This window comes from Anabas testudineus, chromosome 18 (genome assembly GCF_900324465.2).
Source record: "Anabas testudineus chromosome 18, fAnaTes1.2, whole genome shotgun sequence".
Classification (NCBI taxonomy): Eukaryota; Metazoa; Chordata; class Actinopteri; order Anabantiformes; family Anabantidae; genus Anabas; species Anabas testudineus.
The window spans coordinates 26,956,437-26,983,589 of NC_046627.1; the positions used below are offsets into that span (position 1 = coordinate 26,956,437).

At 38.5% G+C, this 27,153-nt stretch overlaps 4 protein-coding genes across 12 annotated transcripts; all 4 read left to right on the forward strand.

The window, feature by feature from the left end:
• Positions 1-1,088: 1,088 nt before the first annotated feature.
• Positions 1,089-3,693, forward strand: LOC113157241. Its single transcript, XM_026352588.1, has 5 exons — positions 1,089-1,149; positions 1,275-1,955; positions 2,923-3,045; positions 3,138-3,160; positions 3,515-3,693. The coding sequence occupies exons 1-5, from the start codon at positions 1,092-1,094 to the stop codon at positions 3,632-3,634; spliced, it is 1,005 nt and encodes a 334-aa protein (XP_026208373.1). The 5' UTR covers positions 1,089-1,091; the 3' UTR covers positions 3,635-3,693.
• A 5,712-nt stretch (positions 3,694-9,405) lies between these two features.
• On the forward strand, positions 9,406-11,009 carry LOC113157244. Of its 2 annotated transcripts, none has more exons than XM_026352597.1 (6): positions 9,406-9,451; positions 9,610-9,951; positions 10,066-10,107; positions 10,260-10,373; positions 10,478-10,512; positions 10,797-11,009. In XM_026352597.1, exons 1-6 carry the CDS (start codon positions 9,406-9,408, stop codon positions 10,917-10,919), a joined length of 702 nt encoding a protein of 233 aa, XP_026208382.1. In that variant the 3' UTR covers positions 10,920-11,009. The 2 variants fall into 2 exon arrangements, with proteins under 2 accessions (XP_026208382.1, XP_026208383.1); XM_026352598.1 differs by having other exon boundaries at positions 10,263-10,373.
• Positions 11,010-13,455: 2,446 nt separating this feature from the next.
• Positions 13,456-15,809, forward strand: LOC113157246. The gene is made up of 5 exons (XM_026352600.1): positions 13,456-13,524; positions 13,713-14,054; positions 14,174-14,215; positions 14,403-14,536; positions 14,886-15,809. Exons 1-5 carry the CDS (start codon positions 13,485-13,487, stop codon positions 15,003-15,005), a joined length of 678 nt encoding a protein of 225 aa, XP_026208385.1. The 5' UTR covers positions 13,456-13,484; the 3' UTR covers positions 15,006-15,809.
• A 1,573-nt stretch (positions 15,810-17,382) lies between these two features.
• On the forward strand, positions 17,383-23,099 carry LOC113157242. Of its 8 annotated transcripts, none has more exons than XM_026352595.1 (8): positions 17,383-17,461; positions 17,640-20,224; positions 20,395-21,075; positions 21,214-21,549; positions 21,748-21,789; positions 21,870-21,968; positions 22,447-22,481; positions 22,630-23,099. In XM_026352595.1, the coding sequence occupies exons 3-8, from the start codon at positions 21,030-21,032 to the stop codon at positions 22,777-22,779; spliced, it is 708 nt and encodes a 235-aa protein (XP_026208380.1). In that variant the 5' UTR covers positions 17,383-17,461; positions 17,640-20,224; positions 20,395-21,029; the 3' UTR covers positions 22,780-23,099. The 8 variants fall into 8 exon arrangements, with proteins under 8 accessions (XP_026208380.1, XP_026208379.1, XP_026208376.1 ...); XM_026352594.1 differs by having other exon boundaries at positions 17,640-19,960; positions 20,145-21,075; XM_026352591.1 differs by having other exon boundaries at positions 17,640-18,618; positions 18,920-21,075.
• Positions 23,100-27,153: the final 4,054 nt, after the last annotated feature.

Here is a 27,153-nt window from a genome sequence, read left to right on the forward strand (position 1 = left end):
AAAACTCTGGTGTCATTCTGTCGAGTAGTATATGCGTTTGCAAATAGCTTAATGCACAACACTGGATGCAGACATGTATGCTTTTTAAAAAAATCCCCTCTAATCTATTAATAGCTTACTCTAACCAGAAACAACAGAGGGTGCAACCTTTAAACTAGCCAGCTCTCAGCACTGACTTCTGTTCTGACTCCTGTGGTGAACTGAGGTGTGATCTACTGCGAGCAGGTTTCCGCTGGTGGAAACTTGAGTCCTAGCATGTACACAGGAAAGCTGGCCTACGGCCTCCAGGCCACAGAGTACAGCAACTCAGACTTAGGCTAAGACGAATCACTTTCAAAAGGCAGTGTGAGATAACACTTATTTCGTACAGTGAAAATAAAAGCACCCATCAAGAAGGAACTTCATGGTTACAACACAGCTGGAAGCAAGAGAGCAGAGTTCCATGTTGTGTCGACTGAAAGGGTCCCAAGTTTTGAAATTAATTAATTGCATTAAACATTTTTTGGCTTGTCACATGGGAGTTTTTAGGCCCTACTTGATGCAAACCTAACCAAATTTCATCCGGGCTGAGGACTGTGTGTACTGGGACTCTGACATATGGTTAGGGAGGAGTCAGGTCATGAACCACCAACCCTAAAGTCGATGGGCAATCACTGTACCAACTAAGCTACAGCCACCCCAAACTAATAGGCTTCTCCCAGTTTTAGTTAATTCACTGTTAACAAGACATATTAACTAATGTATAAATTATGGATCCTACTGATTATGTTGTTGTTTTGAAGCTCAGTGAGAGAGAGGAGATAAAGACTGCCATTTGTCCTTATAAGGCAAAACATATACTGCACACTGGATGTAGCGTAGAACCTGGTGTGTAATATAAATGGAGATTTCATTAGAAGATAATTTTTATTACCAAGAATTATGTATGAATGAAACCCAAGGACCAAAACTATCAAGGCAGAGGGCATTGATCATGTGTTTACTGTTTCCAAAACATAAGAGTGAATCTGATTGGCCAGTGAAACACAGTGTTCTCTGTGAAGAGTTGACATCGTATATAGATTGAATTCAGTCCTCACAGCATTTGAAGCATGATGACGCCTCCAAACTTTGCTTTGTATTTCACCTGTCTGTTCATGGCCAATATGGGTAAGTTGTGTTTTGTAACTTTTAGACTTTATCATATATTAGTTTTCCACTTGTTTAAATGCATTTTATAATACACATCATTAAAACACTGTATCAATAACTTCCTCATTTCTATTTCTCCTCAGCTCAGACAACATGTTTAAAACAATCATCGCTACATTTTGAATCAGCTGATGTTGGAGAAAGTGTGACTTTACAATGTCTCTGTCATGATGATGTAGCAGTGATGTTTTACTGGTACAAGCAAACTCTGGGACAGAAACCGAAGTTAGTGTCTACGTTCTATAAGCATAATAACAAAGGCAGCTTTCATGATGAATTTCAGAACGATCCGCGTTTCCTATTGGATGCTAAAAACTTGACAATATCACATTTGCAAATTTCAGACTCGGCTACTTACTACTGTGTAAGGAGCAATGTATATGACTTTGAATTTTGTGAGGGCACTACTGTCACTGTGAAGAGTTCAGGTTCAAGGTTCCAAGCTCTGGTCTATCAGTCAGGATCTGAGACCATCCAGCCAGGAGACTCTGTGACTCTGAACTGTACAGTGCACACTGGGAGCTGTGATGGAGAACACAGTGTTTACTGGTTCAAAGACTCTGAAGAATCTCATCCAGGAATCATTTACACCCATGGAGACAGGAATGATCAGTGTGAGAGGAAACCTGACACACAAACAAACACCTGTATCTACAACTTACCACTGAAGAACTTGACTCGTACTCATGCTGGGACCTACTACTGTGCTGTTGCCACATGTGGACACTTATTGTTTGGAAACGGAACCAAGGTGGAGTTTGAGGGTATGTAACATATCTAGTAGTGGGGTTGGTTTTTATTTATTTATCTATTTCTTAATAGTCTCTATTTAAAATATATTGAAAAGTTGACTTAAGTATTTGCAAGAAGGAACGAACATGTGCACATGCAGACAAAATTTTATATCAAATAACTCTAATGAAGTATACACATGTACACAGGGTGTTTTCTCCCCTAACTTCATTTCTAATCACTGACCAGTAATACTTTCAATTGGAACATGGAATGTGCATAACAAATAGGTAGACCCCATCCCACCTAGACTGCTCAAAGATGTCTTACCTTTGATTAGCACATCCATATTAAATCAGATCAATCTATCTTAACTAACAGGCTACATAGCACAGGCTTTTAAGGTTGCTGTAGTCAAACCTAGGGGCCAATAATGGATCAATATCCAATCTGCCCTTTATCTCTAAAATTCTCGGAAGGGAAGTTTCAAAGAAATTATGTGTCCACCTGCACAGGAATAACTTGAATGACACCCTCTCTACATTTAAGACTAGACTTTGTTATAAAGCTTATAGTTAGAGACGGATCAGGTGACTCTGAACCATCTCTTAGTTATGCTGATACAGGTTAGTCTGCTGGGGGACCTCTACTGATAAACTGAGCTCCTCTCCTCTCCTCTCCGCTATCAATTCAAATGCCACCATTGCATGTCATTAATTTTCATTTTTTTCTCCCGTAGTTGTGTTTCCTCCTCGCTGTCTCCCTCTCTCTGTACTTTCCTGCAGGTATTCTCGGTCTTGGAGCTGTATATCTACAGAGTATAGTACTGAACTGCCCAATGTTTTTGCTGCTCTCCTCTTTCTACTGCAGGATTTAATCTATAGCAAATTCATAGTACAAAGCACAATGAATTTGACATTTAAGACCCCGAGATCCAGATAAAATACAAAATAATATTGGGGTCTGTTGAGTCTCCTGGTGTCCTTTTTGTCTCTACAGAGGATCCAGACCATGTGGTCTCTGTGTATTTATTTGGTGGAGCTTTGGCATTCAACAGCATTCTGGTGGTGTTACTGGCTTTCATAGTTTACAAGATGTACAAGAATAATAACAAACGCACAGGTAAGTGTTTCAAGTGCAGAGTGGACACTACTGTAAATTAAAATAAAAGTTAATTTAGCTTGTCATAACCAGACTGCATCGTCTTCTTTCAGCTCCCTACACTCCAAACACAGAGGTATGTATCATTTTCTATTAAGTAAATAATTTTAATAGCACAGAAATGTATTTGTTAAATTTCCTATCAGCAGCTGTAGCAACACAACAAAGTAATTTGTCAGACACTGATCCACAAAAACTGGTCAGCTTTTGCTGAGTGGAGATAGATGACAGGCCCAGGATGATGAAACTTAAAAAGCTGCATGGGTTTAATACAGATAGACACTACATTATTTAAATTAACAATAAAATGCAGGCTTTGCTGACAGATGTTCTTAATTCTGTTTGACGTTTTAATTGCTTGATCAAAATTATTTATTATTCATGACTGTTTTTTCTTATCTAATACCATTTAATCATTTGTTGTTATCAGTTATGTCAAGATGAAGAGACCCTGCATTATGCAGCTTTAAGGGATCACAAGATGAACAGATCAAGAAAACAGAGGGACGAGAGAGGGGCAAAGGAATGTGTGTATTCCAGTGTAAAGTAGAGTTGGAGACATTTCTATTTTTAGTTTTTTCCTACATGATATCCTGTAATTAAGGTGAATTTTCCTGCAAAATTAGTATGCATGTTGATATGATATGAATAAATTAAGTTCAATAAAAATGCTGTTATGCCCTTTTACAAACCTCTTCCACTTCCGTCCACTGAAAGAAATGTGTGCCTTCTGTCAGACGAATTCTGTGAATTGAAACATTTCCACTGTCAATGCACCACTGGTTGACAGAGCTGAACTCACACCTCTGTGGTACAGGTGGGTTTAGCTACTCTGGGAATTTCCAACACTCAGATGAAACCCCGCTGACATCACATGTACAAAACGCATATATGGTCAAACACACCACAGTGATCACAAAACATAATGCACAAGTTGGTAATTGCTGCCATAAATGTGGACATGAACACTAAAAAGCCAGTTGTAACTTCTCTACAAAGAGGATACCTCTTAACCTCTCATGCTTTTTGTCTTTGTACTTGTAGTTTCAAACAGGATGACTCTACATCAATGGTTCTCGGTGTTGTGCTGCCTTAGGGCACTGTATCATAACAACTGAAAGAGTTATTGATTATTTAGTGAATAAGAGACACACACATAATAGCAACAATACTACTGACTGGGTTAAGAACTGATCCAACTGTCACATTAAACATCAATATCAAATCAAATGTAACCACATAAGCTCTAAACTCAAAGCAATAAGAAGTACAAAGTCCTACTTGTCATGAACTACAGTTACCACTGCGAAATGTAGAAGCACTGACATCTTCAACAGGCTGAGAAAACTGAAGGTTTCTGCAGAACTAGTTGTTCTATTTAGATTATACTGAAATGCAGTGATTCCTGCATCTGCAACTGACGAGACTAATAACACTTCCAAGCAAGTGCAGAACAAAATGACATATTCTTCATAGTTATCTTTATGAGCAAATATTTCGATTTTGCCCCATTGTTTCACTGTGGCAGGCCTTGTGGGCCACCTCAATGAAAACCTTCAGTCCCACCTTCTAAGTAGGATGAAGTCCTTTCAAGTACACTGTACAAAGACGATGTTTTACTTAAAACAATGCCGTTGCTTGGCAACCTCATCCACGTCCTAGTACATATTACAAAGGGAAAGGAGAACATGCTTTTTACAACTGACTCTTAAACAGAGATGGACTGGAAAATGCACATACTCAAGGAAACCACCACCCCTACCCATAGAGCGCACAGAAGATCGTGCCACTTTTCAGTGTGGTTAGTTGAACGATCTGCACAGATCTCTTCACTATCTGCTTTCTATTCAATAATTACTTAACAACCATCCAATTATCAAAGTTCTCACGAAAAAAAACTATTGTGATGCTGTTACTGTCACCTCAGCAAATCACAGCTGCTGTGTAGAAGGTAGAGCTACAAGTAGAGAAGAAGAAGACGATGATGATGTGTGTAAGTAAAATAAAATAACACGTGTAACCCTTTTTTACACCATTCTCAAATTGGTTGGACTATTTAAATATTCACATTTCAAGATAATTCAGCTGAATATTAATATTAAGCTAACAATCTCAGTTCATCTGCTTCTTTTCCCAAGGCGCAAACATGATTAGTAATTAATTTGTCCAGCAGCCAAAGTATCAATCAGTTCATCCAGGAGACTCTGTGACGCTGTGAAGCAGAACACATCAGATTAATGCAGCTTAAAAACTCAGATCCCTCTGCTCCAGGAATTATTTACTCTTCGAGAAATGAGAACAGCACCTGCCACAGGACTGAGAATGAAGAACCTCAGTCCTATGGATGCTGGAACCTACTACCCTGCTGTGACTTCATGCTCCACCTGCAGACCAGCTCTAGTCAGACACAGTAGAGACAACTCTATTTATTTAGATACCAAAGACTAATTATTTTGTTTTTTTCTTCATTGATTGTTGACTATGTGCATTACATCACAAACTAAGTTTATCATTATTTTAAAAAAGTGTAAAAGTGTAAATTTGTGTTTACTCGTTACTTGTGATGTACCTGGTCATTATCAAAGATCTGATTTCAGCACTGAGCTTTTTAGAATATTTCTCAGACATGTAATTGTAAATGAAGTTTGATGAAAATGTAATGGACATTATATGAAGCAGTTTTCTTTACATTCAGAATCAAACTCTATCTCAATCTCTAGCTCTGAGTTAAGTGAACATTTTGAGCTCAGAGCCAAAGTCTGCATTGAGGACTTCACCATCCTTGTCCGAACCAGTTAACACTGAGTTCTTTATTACAGCTCCCAGTATGATGTCTTGTATAATCTCTGGTGCTTTCATCATCATTTGACTATCATGGAAAACTTGTCATAATGTTGTAGATATTTAAATGTGCTGTCCATTTGGTTATGGTTGATTTGTACATGTGTTCTTTTGTATGTTTCAGCTTTACAGTGTTTTCATTTGGGAGACAAATAAACAGCATGAACTAGCAACCCTCTCATTTGGGAAATTGTTCAGCTATCTGCCAAACTGAACACCTACATTCAGGGAGGGCAGAATATGTAGAATAGCAACGAGAAAAAAAAAACGGATTGTTGTTTAATTGTTGTTAAAAATTAGTTATTTTCATTTTTATATTAAAAAGTAAAAATTATACTTTCAATACATTTTGATAGTTTGATAGTTGATCATTTTACGGGGGTTGAAAATGACAGTGGAGCTGAGCCCCTCTAAAAAGAGTCTAGAACGGCCAATAATGGAAAAGCAGATGTCTAGCCAAAAGAAAAGAAAGCACAATACTTTTGACACTTAAAAGACTTGTTCCCTTAAATTATATGATGTGGGACTGTGAGCTTGCACAGAAATATGCAGCTGAATCTGAGAGGTGGCCTAAAATGGACAAACTAAACTTTAAAACAAAGTGGGAACAATAATGCTCATTATCCCACGTAAAAGATATTATCAAAATAGGTTTATTAAATTCACTTTCTAAATAGGAGTGTTTAACTATCGAGCCCCTCTCCTGTGGAACCAGCTCCCAGTTCAGGTTCTGGAGGAAGAAAAAATTCAAGACTAGATTTTTTTATAAAGCTTACAGTTAGACATGGCTCAGATGACTCCATCTCTTAGTTATGCTGCTATAGGTTAGTCTGCTGTGGGACCTCTATTCATACACTAAGCTCCTCTCCTCTCCTCTATACATTCAAATGCCACTATTGCATGCCACCCACCCTGAGACTGGTTCTGCTGGAGGTTTCTTCCTCTAAAGGGAGTTTTTCTCCTCCACTGTTGACTAAAGCTTTCTCAAATGGGATAGTTGGGTTTTTTATGTAATTTTTATACAATTATACTCTGTAAGATCTTAAACCTTACACTGTAAAGTGTCTTGAGATGACCTCTGTTATGGCGCAATACAAATAAAATAGAATTGAAGTGAAATATGTAAGTAACAAACAAAGTAACATCATCACTTCACATAGTGCTACTGGCCATACACAGTATCTTACACAGATATAAAGTTTTAACATAGAGGAAAACAATATTAACACGATTGTATTGTTCAAAGTGAAGAATGCAGGGATATACTGCTGTTTAGAAGAACTGGATTTCAGACTTATTACTGCAACAGGAAATAAACTGTGCTCAGAGCAGGACACTGATTGATAGAGATGTGCAGTGCCTCCTAGAGGCAACACCTGAAATATGTAGTGAGCAGCACTCAGATTTGACCCTTTGATTTCAGTTACCTTACTCTACAAAGATCAGTTGATTAGTGGGGGGGTGGGGGGGGGGGGGCATAGAAAACTTTAAAGAACAACTGATCACACAAGAAGGGGAGCACTAATGTGGACATGAGCAGTGACTCCTGTGGGTTTTCCACCTTTCTCTGTAGATTTCCTGACAGATACACAAAGAATTTGTGGTAATAAATCTCTTCTTCCGTCATGTTGACCACTGGTGACCCTCAGGGCCACATGCTGAGCCCACTGCTATTAGCACTTTAACACAAGTTTACTTTTTTTCCAGTCTTTTCTTTCTACTTTTCTGTCTGGAGTCTCAGATGAATTACTGTCTGAAATATACACTGCTCAAAAAAATAAAGGGAACACTTAAACAACACAATGTAACTCCAAGTCAATCACACTTCTGAGTAATCAAACTGTTCACTTAGGAAGCAACACTGATTGACAATTGGTTTCACATGCTGTTGTGCAAATGGAATAGACAACAGGTGGAAATTATAGGCAATTAGCAAGACCCCAATAAAGTAGTGGTTCTGCAGGTAGTGACCACAGACCAGTTCTCAGTTCCTATGCTTTCTGGCTGATGTTTTGGTCACTTTTGAATGCTAGTGGTTCTTTCACTCTAGTGGTGGCATGAGACGGAGTCTACAACCCACACAAGTGGCTCAAGTAGTGCAGCTCATCCAGGATGGCACATCAATGCAAGCTGTGGCAAGAAGGTTTGCTGTGTCTGTCAGCGTAGTGTCCAGAGCATGGAGGCACTACCAGGAGACAGGTCAGTACATCAGTAAATTTACATGGAGACGTGGAGGAGGCCGTAGGAGAGCAACCATCCATCAGCAGGACCGCTACCTCCACCTTTGTGCAACGAGGAACAGGAGGAGCACCGCCAGAGACCTGCAAAATGACCCCCAGCATGCCACAAATGTGCATGTGTCTGCTCAAACGGTCAGAAACAGACTCCATGAGGGTGGTATGAGGGCCCGACGTCCACAGGTGGGGGTTGTGCTTACAGCCCAACACCGTACAGGACATTTGGCAGTTACCAGAGAACACCAAGATTGGCACATTCACCACTGGCGCCCTGTGCTCTTCACAGATGAAAGCAGATTCACACTGAGCACGTTTGACAGACGTGACAAAGTCCGGAGACGCCGTAGAGAATGTTCTGGTGCCTACAACATCCTTCAGCATGACCGATTTGGCAGTGAGTCATTAATGGTGTGGGGTGGCATTTCTTTGGGGGGCCGCACAGCCCTCCATGGGCTCGCCAGAGGTAGCCTGACTGCCATTAGGTACTAAGATGAGATCCTCAGACTCCTTGAGAGACCATATGCCAGTGTGGTTGGCCTTGGGTTCCTCCTAATGCAAGACAATGCTAGAACTCATGTGGCTGGAGTGTGTCAGCAGTTCCTGCAAGTCAAAGGCATTGATGCAGTGGACTGGCCCGTCCGTTCGCCAGACCTGAATCCAATTGAGCACATCTGGGACATCATGTCTTGCTCCATCCACCAACGCCACGTTGCACCACAGACTATCCAGGAGTTGGTGGATGCTTTAGTCCAGGTCTGGGAGGAGATCCCTGAGGAGACCACCGCCACCTCATCAGGAGCATGCCCAGGCGTTGTAGGGAGGTCATACAGGCATGTGGAGGACACACACACCTTGTTTTAAGGGCATTACATCAAAGTTGGATCAGCCTGTAGTGTGTTTTTCCACTTCAGTTTTGAGTGTGACTCCAAATCTAGACCTTCATGGGTTAATAAATTAAGTTTCCATTGATAATTTTTGTGTGATTTTGTTGTCAGCACGTTCAACTATGAAAACAATAAAGTATTTAATAAGAATATTTAATTCAGTCAGATGTAGGTTGTGTTATTTTAGTGTTTCCTTTATTTTTTTGAGCAGTGTATTTTGTCCTATTTCTTCACGACATTTGTACCAGTATTAAAGTAATGAAACCACCTAACATGAGCTATTCAATACCCCGCCCCTTTTCAATGAAGCCCCCTTACACAATATAAAGTGCGCTTGCTGTGACACGGGTATATGCACAATGAGGAGTTTCACCCTAATAACAGCTTTACTTCTGTACAGCAACAGTAAGTACTGGTATTAAATTATTAACACTCATATACAACAAATACAATGCTGACCTTTTTATAACCAGTAACACAACTTTATTTCAACTTATTATACCAGTATCCGATTAACTTAGTTAAAAAGTTATTAGTTTAAAAGGTGTGTCTGTTTTTTTCAGGCTGGATCTCTGTGTCTGGTTCTGAGTCTCAGACTGTGGAGGTCCAGCCTGGTGAAGAAGTGACTCTGCTCTGCTCCAACATTTCCACAAATCCAACTCAGACAGACTGGTTCAGAGTCGTCAACAGAACCAAGCCACGCTGTATCTCCTCTATGTACGGGTCTGATGGTGAAGCTTCGTACTGTGATGGATTTCAAAATGGATTTGAAATGAGCTCCAACACGTCGACTGTCTTCCTTAAAATCAAGCGAGTGGATTTATCAGACTCTGGACTGTATTTCTGTGGATTTTACATAAAGGCACATACAATCATTTCCAGTGCAACATATTTAAATGTTCAAGGTAAGATCCTAGTTATGTCTAATCTCTTACAGAGAGTATGTATGTAAGTATTGCTTAAAAACTGCATAAATAAGAAGATGTGTCACATTATTTCATCTCCGTCTTTAATTAAAGGCCATAAACAATCTGAGAAGGATGTGGAGATTGGAACTGAAAGTAAGACTCTCCTTATACTGTAATATGTAACTTTATTCAGTAACTTTCTCCGTTCTGTAATTTCATAACATTAACTACTTGATGTGTTGGTCAGAGCATGGTGGAGTGAAGCAAATCAGAAGTGACAGGAGTGTAATCTTTACTTTTTTCAGTAGTGAAGCCTGATGGAACAACAAACCTAAAGACTGTGATCCTTGGAGGTCTGGCTGTTTTCCTCACCATAGTCATCATTGTTCTAATTGTTAAAATCAGGAAACTGAAGACAGGTACTGTTGATTTAGTTGCACAACTTCATGTTTTATGTGAAATGATAGACAAATCCAAGCTACATGGTCAGAAAAAAATGAGACCTTTGTCCTTTGCATTTTAGCTGTGACCGAAGAACCACAACTGGAGAGAAACAAGGTATACACATTTGTTTTATTTGTAGTACACAAGGTGTTTGTTATGTTTTTTAAATTTAAATTCAAGCAGTTGGAAACATAAATAGTCTGTTATTGATGTATGTGCCATAGTGGAATCAAAGGCTCAGCAAAGCATGTAACCATGTTGTTCCTATTTAGCCTAATTTGATATTGTTCCTGTTAGCTGATTTTTAAACTCTAATTTAAAGCGTGATGTTGCAAACATTAATTGACACAGGTGTGTGTAGCGTAGTGTGTAGTGACTATAAACACTGTGATTTACAGAATCGGGCCTCAGATGACCTGAACTATGCAGCTCTAAGTTTCCGGGTAAAAACAAAAAGAAACCACAGAACTGCATCTGAGAGAGCGCTGGAGCCAAATGTTGTGTATGCTGCCACCAGATGAACTCAGGAAACCGCTGGAACTGCAGCTCAGAGGGGAACTGATGCTTTATCATCTCAGTGTGAGGTTGTGTTTTTGTGTGTGCGTAGTGGATAGAAAGGAAAAAATAAAGTCTGAATTTTCTGTACTACATGCTGTGGTTTTGCTCAGGTTTCTTTTTGTCTCTCTCTGGGTCATTGTTATTCTGTCTTATTTTTCCTGGCTATTTTCAAAGTTCAACGGATGTGTGATGAAGGAGCCTGATAACTGTCAAACTCACTTATAGAAAGACTGAAATGGTTTGTGGGTTGATGAGTGAGTGAGATACAACAGGAAGAGACAGCCCAGTGCGGTCTGAGAACAAACAGAGGTGAAAATCATGAGGCCTCCAAAGTCATAGCTCTGAAGGAGAGTATTCAAGAAAACAGATAACTGAAAGCTAAATATTTCCTCTTTCTTAAGACTGTTTTGAAAGAAGAATTGAGAAAGGATATACTGTTATTAAGTGGTGACAAAAACTGTAAAAGTAAAACAAAGTCAGGTGAGTCAAAACACACATTACCTTTGACAAGAAATATACAGTATTACATCATCAAATGTAATATATTCCATATGGGACACTCAGAGTTTTTTAAAGACAATTTGTTTGTTTTTGCTCTATGCTAGAGACAGTGTGGCTCATCTACATCTGAATCTATTTAGTCATAAAAATATGTTGTGATAATTCATATGTCATGCAACATGTGTAGCACACCAGAAGTCAATGAGGAGTTATTGTTTAAGCGTCTGTAGTTCTCTGTGACAACCTTTATGTTAGCATCTGATGTGGATCTAAAATTGTAACATAACACATTAACTCTCTGTTTTACAGCATATATCTAAAATAAAGTTATATGTAAACATCCAGCATTGTCAGGAAGTGTGAACAGCAATAAAAAGCCAAAAGTGCTCCCCTCAGAACTCCTTTATAAGAGCTAAGTCCCACTAGATTTGCAGTAAAACAACTAAAGGCACAGTAAGGAGCTTTTCCTTGACAACGACTTTATATCTCTGCAGCCTTTGTAAACAGTCTCTTCCTGTCACTTTATGCCCATTGTGCTATTGAATTGATAGATTGTCTAGGAGGTAGGAGGTGTGGTCCTCCTGGTGAGAAACTGTACTGAACCGAAATAGGACCAAAAGCTATAAATCACACTAATTTTAATTCATTTTCTTCCTGCACATTTGTTCGGGTCGTGAGCAGATGCAGTGCCTCACAGACATCGGGTCGGTTGTCTGTGCAAATGATATTACATAAAAAAAAAATCAACTGGGGGAAGTGATGCATTCTGGTACAATTAGATTTTATTCCTCAGACTAGAGCAAACATACTAGAGTGTGAAAATTCCCCTAAACTCTGCAGCTCTAAACTGGGTTTAAGCATATAAGTAAAGGCAAACTAAACTATAACTAAGAGTAGATATATTTACTCATCAACCCTAACCCTCTAAGTTTACATACCACACCGCATTTGAGAGCATGCTGTAGCCAAATGTTGTGTATGCTGCCTCCACATGAACTCAGGAAACAAGTGGAACTGCAGCTCAGAGTGGAACTTTATCATGTCAGTGTGAAGTTGTGTCTTCCAAACACTGTATGTATGAGTAAAAAAGAAAGACTTTCACCAAGCCCACAAACATCAGAGGACTTCAGAGGCTATCCTGACTCAATATGAACACTGGACCTGCTGGTTGTTTTATTGCTCCACAAACATACAGCATCTGCGCTACCTTCACACTACACCTACATCAAGATCATCTCCCTTCAATAACAAAGAGGTCCAATGAAAGAACTTGGCTCTGTATATTTGAACGTACCTGGTTCTAGTCTCAGGTTTTTAATGTTGAGAGTTAAGTGAAATACCTTCACTAGGGCACTAAGCTGGAGAGAATGATCCTTAGCCCTGTAGAGTAGAAAGCAAGTGAAGTGACCTCAGTACTTCAGCTAAACTTCATTTATAGAAGTAATATGAGCTGCTCCTGAGTTTAGGCTAATGATCTATTAACTCCACCCTTTATGCTTCTACTGAATCAACCTGGACCTGATTGTGGTCTCTGTAAGCCGGATTATATGTGCTATTATCAAAAGTTATACTATTACTTAACACATTATGAAAGCAGCACGTCACCCTCCGATTTACTAAACACCTTTAGAATCAATACAAACAGACAACACATCTGTAGAAATCAGCGCCAGTCAACAATAATGTATCATGGCTTTATTTATTTTTTGTTAGCTGGAGTCAGTGATGAGTAAATGTTGCCAACTGTAGTTCTTTGTAACAACGTTTGTTCAAGTAGAATCTGACCCAGTCATAAAGGTGATCGTAAGATGTTACCTCTCCTAGCACCAAACTTTCCAGTGTTTCATTATTTCAGTATTTATATTTTTAGATATGTACTGGAGCTACCACACGGTTCGTGTGTAAAGACACTCCATTGGCATAAGTGAGAGCAGCCCTATAAAAAACAAAGACGCCCTCCCCTCAGACCTCTTTTATAAGAGCTCGGTCACACTAGATTTGCAGTAAAAAAAAAAGCTAACGGCACAATGAGGAGCTTTGCTTTGACAACAACTTTATATATGTGCAGTAAGTAGAGATCTTTGTTTATTCATTTATTTATTTTACCAGCACCTTGTAGTGTAAAAAACTGCTGTCTGTATAACTACATTATTATTATTTTTTTATTATTATTATTGTTGCCTGATTACAGTAACTGCTGCATTATTTGTTTAGAGATACAGTAAATGTCTTTTTGTGTTTGTTGTTTGTTTCAGGCTGGATCTCTGTGTCTGGTTCTGAGTCTCAGACTGTGGAGGTCCAGCACGGTGAACAAGCGACTCTGCTCTGCTCCAACATTTCCCAACATCCAACTCAGACAGACTGGTTCAGAGTCGTCAACAGAACCAAGCCACGCTGTATCTCCTCTATGTACGGGTCTGATGGTGAAGCTTCGTACTGTGATGAGTTTCAAAATGGATTTGAAATGAGCTCCAACACGTCGACTATCTTCCTTAAAATCAAGCGAGTGGATTTATCAGACTCTGGACTGTATTTCTGTGGATTTTATATAAAGGCACATACAGTCATTACCAGTGCAACATATTTAAATGTCCAAGGTAAGATCCTAGTTATGTCTAATCTCTTACAGAGAGTATGTATGTAAGTATTGCTTAAAAACTGCATAAATAAGAAGACAGTATGTGTCACATTATTTCATCTCCTTCTTTAATTAAAGGCCATAATCAATCTGAGAAGGATGTGGAGATTGAAACTGAAAGTAAGACTCTCCTTATACTGTAATATGTATCTTTATTCATGGCAATATGCTTCAAAACTAAATGTTGCGTTCTCTAATACTGTAATTTCATAATATTAACTACTTGATGTGTTGGTCAGAGCATGGTGGAGCAAAGCAAATCCAACTGAAAGATTAACAGGAGTGTAATCTTTATTTTTTTCTGTAGTGAAGCCTGATGGAACAACAAACCTGATGATTGTGATCCTCGGTGGTCTGACTGTTTTCCTCATTATAGTCATCATTGTTCTAGTTTTTAGAAACGGGAAAACTGTGATTGAACCACAACCAGAAAAAAACAAGGTAGACACAGTTTTGACTTTTATAACGTGATACTCTAACTTTAGTCTCTTTTGATTAATCTGACATTTCTAACATTGAGTTTATTCAGAATCTAAGTGGGACCCATTCTTTTCACTTCCGAGTAATTTTTATCTCCATTGATCACAAATCTAAGTTGTATCATTATTTTGCCACCAATGATAAAATGAAGCTGCCACATCTTTAAAAACACACAACCTAGTTACATATACTGTGTAGCTTAAATATTTATTTTGGTGCAATCCACAAAACCAACATTTTACCATGTCCTGGCAGACTCAGCTTCAGTGTGTGCTACAAATTTTGTAATTCTTAATATTGTGATTTTCAGAACCTGGCCTCTGATTGCATGAACCCTGCAGCGATGAGATTTCTTCCTAACAAAATAAGAAGCAGGAGACCTGCAGCAGAGAGAGAAGTGGAGACTTGTGTTGTTTATGCTGCCAGCTGAAACACTGAGGAAGCTGGAGACTGCAGCTCAGAGTATTACTGATGTTTTATCATCTTAATCTGCTGGTTTCTTTTTGTAATTACGCTCCTATATTATCAAACAGTTGGGATCTTTAGGTTCATATTTGTTTCTTTTACTTTCTTGGTCAAAGTCTTTGAAATAGCATTTGCCTCCACAGCTCATCGGAGAGAAAAAAAGACATTGTTGACATTTGATGGGGGGGAAATGGTACAGATGACTGGTAAACTTGATTATAGGAAGAATCAACTGATCTGTCAGGGGGAGGGGGTGTGATACACATGACTTCACAGGAAGAGATAACACAGTGTGGTCTGAGCATACTGAATATGAAAGACTCTAAAGTCCAAGCTTTGTACCAAAGTATAAAAAGAAACAGTAACAACAGACTTTTCTTGGTTTTGTATAAATAATACTGGCCTTTGTATGTGTTCTGATTATATTATATATGAAAACAAGTCAACTGAACAACAGTGGAACAAAAGAGTAGCCTGTGGTGACACACATTGTTTCTAACAGGAAGACTTCAGCCCTGACCACAAACATCACATGGTTTCCTGTTTTCAAAGACCAAGAGTAAGAGTGAGACTGTAATTAATTGTATATGAAATTATTCTTTACACAGCCTTCAACATCCACATCGACATACTCAGGTTACGTTTTCTATCTACCAGCCTTAATGAATAAATAACTAAATCAATAAAATATCCACTTGTGGTGCATAAAGCAGTGTTTGACCTCTGTGGACTCACATGGTAATTTAAAAAGGCCAAACATCTGTGACAAAGATTAGATGAATTTTCATGACAAACATCACTGTACTTCTCAGCTGTAACCACTGGATTCTGCGCCAGCATGAAGGTTTCTGCCTCCAACATTAAACATTTGTGTGGGATGAGAAAAGCTACAAAGGTTTCGAGTCCTAAATTCAGTAGTAAGATGAAAAGGATATTTTCTAGCTAATGTGTGTGTCCTTTATCTAAAGGGGTTTGATGGAGGAGGAGTCAGCAGAGGACACTGATCACAGTCAAATGTCCATATGAAGACATTCTTCAGTGACATCGAGCACACATCACTTATTTGGCAGGAAGCAACAGCAGAGTGTGAAAATCATACGAGCTAAGACAGAACTTGTTGAACCTACGTTCATATCAACAGTAAACATAAACATAAAGTAAACTAGACAACAACATAAACTAGAAGTGTTTCTACAAGACTTCTAGACTGATCCTATACATGTGTCCATAGTCTCCTGGCCTTGTAAATATGTTCATTAAAACAAACAGGTAGCTTTCTGCCCCACATGTGTTTTGCAAGCACATGTGCAGGCAGGCAGCCATTCTAGTGCCCTCTCCCCCTGTTATTTTCCACTGCGGTGAGAACGTCGTGTGCATGAGCAAAATCGAAAGTCACAGCAGGACTGGCCTCTAGCTCTTTGAAATAAAACCTCACACAACAAAGGAAGTACTACCTTCACACACAGAAACAAAACCTTGACCTTACTTTTTAATGCTAAATGTTTATTGCTTGTTGTTTTTAGTGTTGGATGTAAAAGACTATTGTCTGCAACAGATGCACTGCTTCTCAAATGGCCCCCTTCTTTACAGACAATACAATCTGACAACTATTTTACTATTTTACACACACTACAAATGATGCAGCTCAACAGATACAGATATAGGTTGTCATGGGGGTGGCCCTGATTGTGAAAGGCTGACTGAAAGCACAGTACCACCAGGCTTCACTGTGTCCCTGCCTAATGTTGTGAAGTGCTGACTGCATAATGAACAAAAAGAAGACACTCTTATGAAAACATGAGGCTGTTCAACTGTTAAAAAACATTGTTGACAGTCCCAGCCCAGCTGCTTGACTAGCACCACATTGCACACAGTAATTCTGCATGCGCTGACGTTACCTGTATGTAAGTATGGTGTGTGAGGGTGGAAAGATCATTCAGCCATATGCCACCCTGGCATTGCTTTAGTCTGAAGAACAGAGCTAGGTGTTTTCCAGTTGTTTATATAATGGTGGTGACCGTCACGTACAAAAGGGTTGTAAGCAATGACATATGTGGTTCCTACTATCAACAATCTTCTATTTGGGGGCCACTTTTTGTGTAGACCTTTATTAAAATAAAACATATTAATTTATTCTGCAGTAGCCCTCAATGTTTTCAGAAGAAAAAGGAAAGTAAAAGCATGCCGGCACTAACACAGAACCTAAGTCTATTTTCCCCCATACATTTTTGGACACAGTTATAAAACCACATTAGCAACACTTCAGCTTGTCGGTGGGATGGTAGCATTTTGTGTGGTCAATGTTTGACAAGTTAAAGAAAAAACTTCCTCTTTAATGAAACCTCCTACCTGTGTCAGCTGCAGTGCAGAAAGATGAACTTTACTATACTGTAATTACATCTTTACAGTTCTACAGCCTCAGTGAGTACTGACATTTACTAACTCTCAAAATGTCTAACATAGCTAAATTATGTAAATTAGCAATCATCAGCAAAACTGAATTTAGTTGCTACTTTAATCACGTATAAGCTTTTTGATGTACTTGCTGCATTTTCAGCTGAGAGCCAAGTATCTCTGAACTACACCTCTCTTTTTTCAGGTTGGACCTCTGTCTTAGGCAGTTGGTCTCACACTGTGGAGGTTCAGTCTGCTCTAGATGTTTCACTGCTGTTCTCCATCTCAGATAATCTGGTTTAAACTAGGACCCAGCTCCACTGTATTTCCTCTGTGTACAGTTCCAGTGAGTCTCCTTCATTCTGAGGTGGAGCTGAAAATGGCACATTTGAATTGACATCCAATACCTCCAATCTCTTTCTCAAGATCAAGCATGTGGATTTGTCTGACTGGGCTGTTTGTTGTGAATATTACATAAACAGATGTGCAGTTATTGTATGTGCAACATATTTAACTGTTCAAGGTAAGAATGTTGTGTCAAATATCTGTTGTATAAGTGATGCTGAGCACTGTGTCTCTTCTTCTCACAAGTGTCATCGTTAGCCTTGTTATCAGAATGAGGATTCAGGTACCTGTTTGAGGTCTGTCGCTTTAGTTTGTGCGTTTACTTTTAGTTTAGTTTGTGCTTTTGTACTGTAAAACTTGATCATTTTGTAAATGAATCATCAATCAATCACTATCTCACTCACTCATAGATGATTTTTCAAACATGCCACCTGCTATGATCTACACTACAATCTTCAGCAATAAAATGTACAGGCCCAGTCTGGGGACTCTGTGGACCTGTTTCTAAGGCCATAAAGGTTCATAGAAACAATCTATCACTATACATCATGAATAAATGAAAGGGTTCTACTAATTAAGAAAATCCACAATAATATGTCCATTGCTGTAGAGTACTTAAAATGAGTCACTGTACCGTTTGTGATAAGCTCAGCTCATGTCTTCATCTCTACAGAAACTGTCTGACTCTGGACTCCTCCTCCTGACTCCTGACTCAGCATTGATTTTTTTCTGAAATGAGAAACTCAATCACATTGATTTAGGGGCTCAGCACAGAGCAACACTAGGAAACTCTGGGAATTGGAAAGAAATCCAGTTCGACTTTTGATGCTGCAAAGTTGGTGTGTAGTGATGTTTCTTAGTTACTGTATATATTGTGTTTTTTATCACTATATATCTGTGTGTTTTTTTCTTGCAGCTTAAAAAGAGCAACTTGAAAAACAGAAAATCATAAAGCAGATGTTATGACTGTTAATATCTTTTTTGAGATTAGATAAAATTTGACTGTATGTAATGTAATGATTTTCCAGTATAATTCGGAGTCTCATTTTATGTGGCCTGCAAGAGCTTACAAATTATTCTATTGTTATTATAAATTTTATTTTATGATCTAAAAATCACAATTAGTGATTATCACCACAGGTCGAGGCAGATGGACGCTCACCCTGAGCCTGGTTCTGCTGGAGGTTCCTTCTCCTGCATTTGGATTGTTTTCTTCTTCATTAATCATCTCTTTATATACTTGTTGCCAGATAAGTTTGATCATTTAAATAAGCTGCAGTACCATCATTTTTGTGTTTTTAACAATAAAGATAATTTAGAGCTTGGGGTGGAAGAGGAACAAACGTGAAAGAGGAACAAACGTGTAAGCTCACAGCAAACCAGTACAGGTGGACATGTCAAACATTGGCCTCAAAAGCAAAAAAATCAAAACAAACAAAACAAAACAAAATTCTCCTCTCAGTGTTAAACTGAGAATGTTTACTCCTGCTTCATAATAGTAATTATCACATCAACCAGCAACAGCCACTGCCCCATCTGAGAATCAATCACTCACGTGTCTACGCCACATTGTCATTAGTTGGAGTTGTAAATTGTGTTAGTGCTGGATTGACACACCAACACACATTCACGGGGAGAAATTTGGTACACAGGACATAAACACAGAGTTGATCAATGACAATGTCTGGTCCTCACTCAGACATTGTCCCACCTTCACTCAAGAGGGAGGGGCTTGGACATGCTTCAGCAAGACGTCAAGAGACACTGACAGCACTCTGCGCTCTGGCACCACAGCACACACTACTGTGACACACAGTCATCAGAAATCAACATGGGGATTTGCAAGGAAATACTTAGTGGTTCATCCTTTTTTAAAAGATTTGCTTAGATGTGAGAACCCCAGTTGCAGCGTGACTCACAAGATCCCCAGCTATCTAATTACTTGTTTATTCATTTATTTAGTGCCACTCTAGTTCACCTTGAGTGACTGCCCTGATCAGGGTGACCTGATGGCTGCTGACCAAAGCTTCCCATCACTCCTTATTCTTCTGGATTTCACATCTGCATTTGATACAGTCGACCACTAAATTCACTTCCACCATCTCCAGCACATAGCTGGATATTCTGACAGTGCTATGCAGTGGTTCTGGTCCTATCTCACAGATAGAGCTGAATATATATGTGAGTATTTAGCGCTTCTGTCATGGAGAAAGAGAATTCTGTCATTTTTACTGTCAATTACGGTTAGGGTTAGGGTTAGAAAAAACAGAAACAGTCTGTACTAAATGTTATTGTGTTATAGAGATATAGAGATACAGCCAAGAAATTGAAGACTTCTTCAAAAAGTGTACACTGTTGTCTCCAGAGACCTGCTGCAACTGGATCCACTCAGGACAGCAGCGACACAGTGGAGGTCCCAATCTGCACATCTGTCCACGAAGACAAGTACTTAAAAGTTCTCCTTGAGAGACAGACGCCTTGTGTGTGTTTTGAGAAAAACAACAAAAGACTAAAAGAATAAATAAGTGTGTAGTTGTGTCCAAACTTTGTCTTGCAAATTAGCATCAACATCTTCTGACTTCATTTCACAACTGCATTTCACTTTGCACAAACAGGCAGAAGTCAAACCTACATCCGTTGTACTGAGCAGGAGATCCAGGAAACCAGCTGAAGAGAGAATAAACAAGGAACATAAATAGCCCATAGGATTATACCCCAAATATAATACCCACAAACATTCCCAGATTTTCCCTGCCCAGTCTGAAGATGAAAATAAGTCTCCATTCATGTTCTTCTGGTGTGTGTGTGTGTGTGTGTGTGTGTGTGTGTGTGTGTGTCTATGCGTGTGTGTGTGCACACACGTGTCTGAGATAGAGTGTTATTCAATCATATACCAATTTCTAGCACAAAGTAGTCCACTGTACAGTCAGCAATACTTCAGAGTCCAAGCCAATGAAGGGATTTACTAACACTGCTACTCACTCACAGCGAAGTAGCAACAGCAGCAGTGAGCATGAGACACATAACAGTGTTTGCAGCTAATAACACAGGAACACATTAGCTGATGATTTTTTTTATTATCAAATAACACCTTTTGAAAAATAATTGTGTTGTATTGCATTGTGCTAAACATCTGTATCAACACCTTTTTTTTTTATGTGGTCACCAATAACAAGCCCACCTCTGTGTTGAAAGTGCACCCTTCCTGGGTCACACTTCAATTAAGGACAGAGCTTCAGTCATACACACAATGGTGAACTTTACCTTGATGACAGCTTTAATTCTCTGCAGCCTCAGTAAGTACCTGGTTTAAATTATTATAATATATATATTTAATGTTTAACCAGGTATTGAAACTTGTTTACTTGAATAGATATTATTCACCTTAATGTTACTTTAAAACAAGGCAGTATTGTCTCTGCCATTTGTTTCAGGCTGGATTTCTGTCTCTGGGTCTCACAGTGTGACCGTCCAGCCTGGTGAAGATGTCACACTGCTGTGCCCCAACGTTTCCAACTATGACACTGTGAGTTTCTGGTTCAGACTGGTCAACGATTCCCAAGCCAGATGTATTTCAGTTATGTTTAACGCCAAGAGCAAAGTTGAATTCTGTGGTGGATTTCAAAATGACAAATATGAAATCAGCTCCAACATCACTGTGCTCTTTCTCAAAATCAAACAAGTGGATTTATCTGACTCTGGACTCTATTTCTGTGGATTTTTCATAAGTGGACGTCCCATTTTCAGTGTAAAGCATTTAAAAGTTGAAGGTAAGATTGTTGTTTTTCTTATAAGTCTTTCTGCCTTATTTGGTTATATTTTCCATATATATTTTGCAAAAATAATTTTATTGATTGTACTAAAAACAACATTTGCTATTCCACTAAGTGACTATCACAGTTTTGATGTAAGTCTGCCAAAATTAAAATAATCTTTAGTTAAATTTATCATCTTCTTTGTTAAAAAAGACAGTGATGAGGCACAGAATGACATGGAAAGCACACAAAAAGGTAAACATTTTCATTTTTGCCAGGTTTCAAGTCTCTTAAAGGAAATAAAAATCTATATATCTGATATTTTTTTCTTGTAGATGAATTCAACAGAATATGGCTGATCAGTATGATCCTGGGTGGACTGACTTTCTTCCTTTTAGTGGTCATTGTTGGTCAGATCAGGAAACCTCAGACAGGTATCTACAGTATCTTAGAACATATTGCGTGAATATTAGTGGTGCACCAATTCGACATTAACAATATTGTAACGATATCCTAAATTTAGACCTGATGTTGCCCGATGGTTAAGAGTTAGATCTGTTTTGTCTGGATCCATTCACTTGAATTCTATTATTTACGATCCGTGCTACGTCATGGATCAACAGCTCATGCAGCATGCCGGTAGACTTGAGATGCATGGAGATACATTAGGATATGATGTGCAAATTATAGGTTGCAAGAGTTTGTGGTATCACTGCAAAATACAACACAACAAGGTTATCAAGGTTCTTTATTTAAACTCTGCTCACTGACAGGGGCACCTGTGTAGGGAGTGTATCAGTATCTGAAGTGGAAAAGTCGCATTGGTGCATGTCTAGTGAATATGCATGAAACAAACACCTGGTTTAACTGATGATCAAATAACTGACCAGATAAACTGTTTCTGTCACTCAGCTCATAAAGAACAACAGAATCTAGAGCAAAGTCAGGTGAGTTCAGCTTTCATGTTATAGTTTTATTGTGCAAATAAACAGTCTGGACTATATTGGACAGCCTGATTTTAGCTTGTCCACAGTGTATTTAACTATTTTCATTATGTACATTTCTGGATATATGACTCAACTTGCTGATTTACAGAAAGTGGGCTGTGTCTACATAAACTCTGCAGCAATCCTTCTGAAGACACTGACAAGCAAGAGACCTGCATCAAGGGCGGAAGTGGAGACTCATGTTATTTACCGTGCTAAGTTACTGACTGAGCAACCTGAACTGCAGCACAGACTCTAACTGATGTTTAGCAATTTAATATGCTGTCATTTGGTGATGTTTATATGAATGGAGAGTTACTGTTACTGGCTGATTCGTATGACTTTCACTCTTCTTGTTCAAGTCTATCTGACTTTGTCCTCCTCAAATGTTCATCTGAGAGAAAGAAAAACGTATTTAATGGTTGAGAAAGTGTCACAAATGCTAATGATGACTGTCAAACATAGGGCGAATCAAATGTTGGGGAAGGGATGTTTGCACAGTGTGGGCTGAGCTAAAGTGAAAACTAAGCGAAAGTGACAACAATACGTAGTCTGCAATGAGCTTTGCCTTGAACTGGAGATTAGTGGCTATAAACAATATTAATAAATTTGTTAATCTAATGAAATACTGCTGTCCGTTCTTTTAAACAGGTGTAGACAACAGCAGCTGTATCAATCCTGATTGCAGCAGATATTCGGAATAAGAAAGGTGTACTATACATATATGCTAATAACAACATTAATATTAATTGCTCCCTTAATCCAGAGAAATATTGAAAATCATTTTCCAGGACTCAAAAAGGCTCCTTCTGAGGAGGTAAACACAGTTTTGACCATTTATATCTGCAAAACAGAGCATAAAGAGTTGACTTTCAGTCCCGGCCTTGTTTGCGAGCTAATGCATGTGTAACATGTGCCCCCTGCCTCTATCATTTACTGTACCACTGTGGTGACAACAATATGTGTACCAATCGTAAAAGCTACAGTATGAGTGGCCTTTACCTCACTGCTATATAACCACGTGCTACAAAAGCTGTACTACTTTCACCCATAAGCTTTGCTGCTTCCTTTCAGGATGTTTAGACTTGTTCATGTTGGTGGAATCCTGTCACCAACAAAAGCCATTTCTTTCCAAACTCTTAACTTTTGTACACACCACATCAAGTTTCCTCAAACCTGCTTTACTATTATACATCTACACATCAACACCCTATCTACAGAAAAAGCAAATGACAATCTTGAGGCTAAGTTTTCATTTGTCCTCTTATGGATCCGTATTTGCACTATGGACATTCAGAGAAGAAAAACTTGCACTGCGTCGTATGTTTTCTAGACTATCATACTGCATTTACACCACGTGCACTGCAATAATACCAACAGGCATAATGCAGTTCAGGGTTCTGCACATTATTTTGTTCTACAACTAAAACTCCATTGCAGTTGGAGAATCGTATACACACAGAGAAGCTTTATTACAATCACAGCTGTGCTTCTCTGCAGCCTCAGCAAGAACTGGCATGTAATTACTCTGCATATGTACCTCCTCTGAACCGTTTAAAACATTTATTTTTCTGCACAACCTGAAAGAACATGAGATTTTGTGGTACAACTACAGAAAAGGAGCATACCAACAAACAATAAGAAAAAAAAAAATCATGTTCAATTGTTCATTGGGGCTGTTGAGTCGGCTCCACCAGCTTTCATTATTGATCAACTGAAAAGAAAAGTGTTTTTTTTATGTATCATTTAGATTTATATTATTTATTGTGTAAATATGTTACAGTTTAATTATTGCCCACGGAAATCAGTTGTAGTTTTCTTAACGCAATACCTCAAAAATTAACAACAGAGATACAGTATCTAAAACACACAGTCTAGAGAGCTACAGAGCTGCAACAGCAGCACAGCCACTCAAATAGCAGCTAACACTAAAGTCTAAGAGCAACAAAAACAGTAACACAACTGCCAAAATAGCATAGATAAAATATGAAATCTTAACATTAACAAAAATCCAAAGCACTAGATAGTGTTTTAAAACACAAAAAGCTTCACAAATTATACTTACCTAGCACAGGTTTTACAATAATCTCACAAAGGCCCAAAACTCAACAAAGGTAGATATTTAAAGCAATCTGATATAAGCAAGAATATATAAGTGAGACCACTTAAATCAGTAGAAATACTGCATAATAGCAACACTCCAGTGGGAGTGAGGAAGAAATGTCAGGGATCTTTCTTAGTCACTTAAAGTCAACTTTTTTTAGACCTCAATTTCAGAAGATAAAAAGTCAAACAAGTCAGTGCAAGAATCGAATGTTTCCAAAAACATTCAAGTATTCACATTTTCCTGACATCTGCAGGCAAATCTAGTAATAAACTGTGACAATGGTACGAGAAGGTTGTGAGGCAGAGGTTTCTGCAATTCATACCAGCCTACCTACAGCAAACACATAACATTATATATTGCTCTTAAACACTTGTGTTGAATCAGAGTTCAGTCATTCACTTGCTTCTTTCTGGGCCTGGTTTGAAGTAGATGTTTCCACTACATCTGTGGTCAATGTGTTGTCAATAGTTTTGTCTCATACTCCCTGAGGCTTATTTTGTTGTAAACATAAGCAGCCAAGAGAATACACACCAACAACAACAACCAGCCCACCTCTTTATGTTGAAGGTGCACCCTTCCTGGGTCACACTTCAATTAGGGACAGAGCTTCAGTCATACACACAATGGTGAACTTTACCTTGATGACAGCTTTAATTCTCTGCAGCTTCAGTAAGTAACTGCTTTAAATAAAATGATGCCTGTTTTTGACTTTCATTATTTAATGTTTAACAACATACAATTTGGACATATTTGTATTATTACGCTTTTGCTGAAATTTCTTAGAAAAATAGTTACTCTTCATGTTGTATGTTTGCTTCAGGCTGGATTTCTGTCTCTGGTTCTCACAGTGTGACCGTCCAGCCTGGTGGAGATGTCACACTGCTGTGCCCCAATGTTTCCAACTATGACTCTATGATCTTCTGGTTCAGACTGATCAACGATTCCCAAGCCAGATGTATTTCAGTTATGATCAACTCCAAGAGCAAAGTTGAATTCTGTAGTGAATTTCACAATGAAAAATTTGAAATGAGCTCCAACATCACTGTGCTCTTTCTCAAAATCAAACAAGTGGATTTATCTGATTCTGGACTCTATTTCTGTGGCTTTTACACAAGCGGACGTCCCATTTTCAGCGTAAATCATTTAAATGTTGAAGGTAAGATGGTTGGAACATCTTTCTGTTCAGTTTTGTCATTTTTAATTTATTCTGTAATATGAAAAAAATGTTCTTAAACAACATCCTGTATTTAACATGGTGTTATTACAATCAGAATGTCAGTCTGCCAAAATTAAAATGATCTTCATTTTCTTAAAGGCAGTGAGGAGCCATATGATGATGCGGAAAGCAAGTGTAAAAGTACAAATTTCCTCTTTCACTCTGCAGATTATCAAACATTTGTAAGTATAAAACAATGTGGAGTCTAACTGTCTTTCTTGTAGAAGGGTCTGATGGGATAACACAGCTGATCAGTATGACACTGGGCAGTCTGACTTTCTTCCTTGTAGTGGTCATCATTAGTCTGGTTGTTCATATCAGGAAACTTCAGACAGGTACAACAGAGCTGAAATATCAGTCTTTATAATATGATGAAGATGAAGATGCTAGGTTAAACAGACAATGATCATTTAACCGACCAGATGAACTGTTTCTGTCACTTAGCTCATTTAGAAGAACAGGATCCAGAGCAAAGTCAGGTCAGTTCAAATTCCATTTCATATATTAATATGTCTGATATTGTCTGATATTATTTTGTTCCTGATGTACTGGTATTGTGTGTGTATTGTGTCTTTGGTATCAGTCTGAAAATACAGTGTCTGTTTAGCTCCATTGCAGGAATTAATAGCATGTCAAATCACCACATTAAGACTAAATATTGATTTTACAGATTCCTCAAGCCGAAGACCTGAACTACACTGCAGTCACATTTAGACCAAAAGCAAAATGAAGAGAGATGGAGCCAAATGTTTTTTATGCAGCCACCAGATAGACCCGGATTATTCGTGCGCTCTTGTGAATTGTATGACTTGTTGTTTAGAGGAAAAAATACAAAACAAATCAAACGTTTCAGTGAAGATTAAACAAACAGTATCTGTCTGTTTCTAACTTTAAAATCTCAGCTTTTCAATTTTTAGTCTGAGGTTTTTGATGCGGGGGGGACCAGTAAGAATCATGGCTTACTGTCAGAGCTGAATGAAGCTGTGCAGCAGCGGAGGAGTGATTGTGGTTCATGTCATTTTTTTGGGGGCAGGAAGAGACAGCACCGTGTGGTCTGAACAAAACAGAACCAGCTATAAACAGCACTGTTATCTATTTTATGATCTACGTATAGCTGTATCATTTGAGAGAACAAAGGCTTCATGTTTTCAAACTTTACTAATCCTCCTCTTCTTGTCGAAAAATACAAATTCATGCTAAATGTATTGTCAACATATTGATCAGTTAAGAATATGAATACTAAACATCATATTTATTTGTTTATTCAGGACTTTGGATAAAATTGAATTTAGCTCCTACCCATAGTGGCA